This window comes from Entamoeba invadens (genome assembly GCF_000330505.1).
Source record: "Entamoeba invadens IP1 unplaced genomic scaffold scaff_1105074726145, whole genome shotgun sequence".
Taxonomy (NCBI): Eukaryota; Evosea; order Mastigamoebida; family Endamoebidae; genus Entamoeba; species Entamoeba invadens.
Genome location: NW_004440084.1, coordinates 2,459 through 6,759, shown reverse-complemented (window position 1 = coordinate 6,759; position 4,301 = coordinate 2,459). Strand labels below are relative to the sequence as shown.

Below are 4,301 nucleotides of genomic sequence, written 5' to 3'. Positions count from 1 at the left end.
AAACGACAGTGGATCGAGCAATGTCACGTTCGACTCCATATTTCATTTTACTGTCTGTGGAAAACCAGCAGTGAATACTCCTTCACCATTTGCCTGTCTGGCCATGGCTGATACCTGACTCATCCAAATTCAAAATAAATTGTGATGGGATACCATTTAAAAAAGTGGCAGTGCAATGTAATACTTCAACACGGCATCTTCGTCGTAGGTCAATCAATTGATTGGTTTTCAGCAAACACAGTCATAATCGAGAAGTTCCAATTTTTATGTTTTTTATCATAAACAACGTGGTTTGACACATCAACGTTGAAGGTTTTTATTATAAACAACCTCAAAAGAGTTATGCTGATAACTTTGCATTTTCCTTGAAACTTTTCATTATCAAGAATCAAATTCTTGACAGTTTCCCATTGTGTTACAGTTAGAAATGACGGTCGTCCGTTATCCTTTTTTCCCAAACAATGCCGTCTCATACCTCTTTGTTTGTTGATATTTAACTGACTTTAAGATAAAGCAAAGACTCTACATAGTTTACTCTCGGTCACCTTTTCCGTAATCATTCCATTGAAAATTTCTCTTTCAATATTCATCAAATACACCTGAACATTCAGGGGCAATTCACAAAAGTTGCAATGTTTGCTGAATGTTCTTTGGGCTATTTCTTTCACTGGACCAGGACAATACTTTAAATTCTCTTCAAGTGTTGTATGGTCTAAGCCACTAAAAGCAACATTCCTGGAGCTCATAATTATATTATTTAGATTGTTTTAAAGAAAAACAATTTTATTTAAAAAAAGAAAAACAAATATGTAATTTTTGTTGAATCCACAGGGTTTTCTCATTCTCACATACTTTTCTCACATACTGTAAATGATATTTTATTTATTTAAACGTTTTAATATTAATAACATGTTTAATATAAACAATTGTTTTTAGTACATTAATATTTACTTACCATATATATCAACTTTATGACAAATCGAAAATATTTTAAATACCTATTTATATATACTTTTAAAAATATTTATTTACTATATAAACTCCAATAATAAAAGCATTAAACATCAAATGATTTCCATCTTTCTTATTGTGCTAGTAGCTCATGCTGAATATCTTATGACCACCTACGACGAATATATGAATGTCTACCAACTCGATAAATGTTATTATACTGGAAGCAACACGTATACCAAATACAGCAAAGATGGAAAGAAAGCCAGAAGTTATACATCAACCACGTGTGAAAATTGGGTTGATCAAGGTCCTTTTGAGCTTAATAACAATCAATTCTTTATGAAAAACCTTCCAGAATACTCAGCAATTGTATATTCATACCTTGATGCAAAACACTGCACCATTAAAGGAAGTGGTCCATATCCAATAGAAATGCTTATAAAACCTGGGTGTGTAAAAACTTCAGAAACATCTTCGTCAAAATCAGAATTTGTAGATGATTGGTTTATTAAAAACATTTACGATGAATCTGAGACGTGTACTGGAACACCTACTAATGTCGTGAAAATAGGATTGGGAATATGCGTTACAGATGATAATGGATTATATTACACAATCAGAGACTCTGCGATGACATATTCAATGTTATTTGCTATGATATTGGCTTTTATAATCTAAATCAAATATGATAATAACTTTTGTTTAAAAATTAAAAATAATAGATAACATTATACTTTGCAAAAATATTTTTCATAAATGATACATACAAATTCATATACATTAAATACTATTATAAATCTATTGAAATTGTATTTGATTTTGCATTTTTATTATGTTAATGAAATTGTATATTTTGGAAAATTGGCCATTTACAAAGTGTTGTATATTGTAATACAACATCTTTTTTAAATATTCTAACATTCTAAGATGTTTAAAATAGTTTTATTTTTAATTGTATTGTATAATTTAAAATAGACAGTTTTTAATATTAAAATTGTTTATATATTGTCCTTCATTATTATTATTAAGTGGCAACTTTTTGAAAATTGTTATTAATTGTTTTTTTTCTTAAAAATTATTATAATTGGTAAAAACAAATGCAGTCAAAGTAAAAAAGGATGTCTCAATGAAAAAACTTATCATAGACAAGGGAGTTTATTGTTAATTTTTTAATTTCCTTTTATCTTTTGTAGCTTATACTCATTTTTATGTTTTTAGTAACTTTTTAAAAAACAATATAATTGTACTTGATATGTGTAACTGGGTTGTTTTTTTGTGAAAAAGGTTTAAATTAAATTAAAATTGAATATTTTTATATAGTTTTAGAATTATTAAATAATAATTATTTTTTACTATATTTTTTTATGACAGGTTTTTAGGACTGTAGCCATTATTTTTAAAAATAATAAAATAATTTTTATTGTTATTTTTTACATAGCAATAAAGTTAAAACAAAACCAAAAAAAATAAGAAAAAATAATTTTTGGAATATGCCACTTAAAATGTCACATGTTATTAAAACTATAATATCCCAGATGTTTATTATAATTACATAACAACGATAAGAGAATATACAATCATTAAAAATATAAGGCCCCGTAGCACAGTCGGTAGTGCATCGTACTTATAGAATAGAGTTATGCGAGGGTCGCGGGTTCGATCCCCGCCGGGACCATTTTAATTTATTTTAATATATAATCATTTCAAAGTAATTGTGTAGTTCTAATATTATAAAATTTTAAAATTAACACCAAATAACACACTGATGTTTTCAATAAACACCAACACTTTGTCTTCTAATTTCGACTTCTTGTCTTTTAATTTATAATGTTATATAATTAACAATCTTTTTAATGAGTGCCTTCCTAGCTCAGTCGGTAGAGCGTGCGGTTTTTAACCGTAAGGTCGGGGGTTCGAGCCCCCCGGGGGGCGTTTTTATTTTTTGATATTGAAAACCTTGAAATAATAACTATCATATATAATTACATTCAGTGAGCATTTGTGGTCTAAGGGCAGAATTCCACCCTTCCAAGGTGGAGATCCGGGTTCGAGTCCCGGCAAATGCATTTATTATTTATTTGAAACTTCACTTTATTTTCGATTGTAAAATAATTAACACAATTGAAATGGTTTTTATTGTTTGTATTTGAAATTTTTAGATGAAACAAATAATAGTTATTTTAATCATACTTTCCAGTTAATGGAACATATTTTTAAACCTTTATATTTTAGAAAACCAGTTTATAATTATTACTCATAATAACAAAACTATAGATGCAAGACTATTTCATCTATGAATTAATTGAATTAATTCTATATTTGTTTTGAAACACATAAAATGATAAAATGATAGTTATAAAGTAATTTCATGATAAAAACAAAACACAATGATTCATTCAAAAATGATTGTTTCATTATAAGAACATTTAGATTATATATTTCAAATGGTACAGAAATCAAATCATATTCTATACAGCAAATACAAAAAATATAAATTATTGTTATATAATAATTATTAACTAAACAATAAAATTTGTTATAATGTATTTATAAAATTAAATTTATAAAAAGCTAAACTTTTGTACACGAAAAGTAAATACACACAAGAACCAAAAACAAACAGAAAGCGATTGAGTCGAGGTTTTATCATAATGATTGGAATATGTACAATATTTCATGATAATTGAAAATACCACAACTGAAGTACTTTTAAACTATATATAAACATAAAATATTAATAAAAATCTCATTTTATAACAATGAATTATTTCATAGTGACACAATTTAATTACAAAAAAACTTTACTAATTGTCATGGACGATATCAATAAACTATTATGACAAATTGACAACACAATTATTATTTTTTGACTTTAATTATAGACAACGGTTAATGATAAATTATTTTATCAATATAAAAACTATAAACAAATAATTAATATAAAATAATTTATAACACTTTTCAGTTAATAGTCACTCAAAAGTCGAATTTTGAAAAGCCAATAAACAAATTTAATTAAACAAAAATCATTTTATCTAAAAATTCATAAATATGTATCCGTTTTAAAATATTTTAAATAAATATATATTTTAAAAATCAATGTATTGTTTATTTTTTGAATTAATGGATAATTAATAGAAAGCATGGATACTATTTATTCATAATTAACAACTTTATTGTTACAATTATCTCAACGTTTTCGAAGAAATAGTCAGAGTAGGATCATAGTAACTAAAATTGTAAGATTAAATCAGAGAAAATAAGATACTATTTATCAACTTATTCAACTGCATTCTGAACATCAAAGATTTTTCATTGAATACACGATGGATACACATGGAAAATTT

The 4,301-nt window shown here is 25.9% G+C and overlaps 1 protein-coding gene across 1 annotated transcript; it reads left to right on the top strand.

Moving 5' to 3' along the window:
• Nucleotides 1-1,068: 1,068 nt before the first annotated feature.
• Nucleotides 1,069-1,632, top strand: EIN_527510 (hypothetical protein; the record flags this gene model as incomplete). Its single annotated transcript, XM_004253495.1, has 1 exon — nucleotides 1,069-1,632. One exon carries the CDS (start codon nucleotides 1,069-1,071, stop codon nucleotides 1,630-1,632), a length of 564 nt encoding a protein of 187 aa, XP_004253543.1.
• Between the last annotated feature and the right edge of the window lie 2,669 nt (nucleotides 1,633-4,301).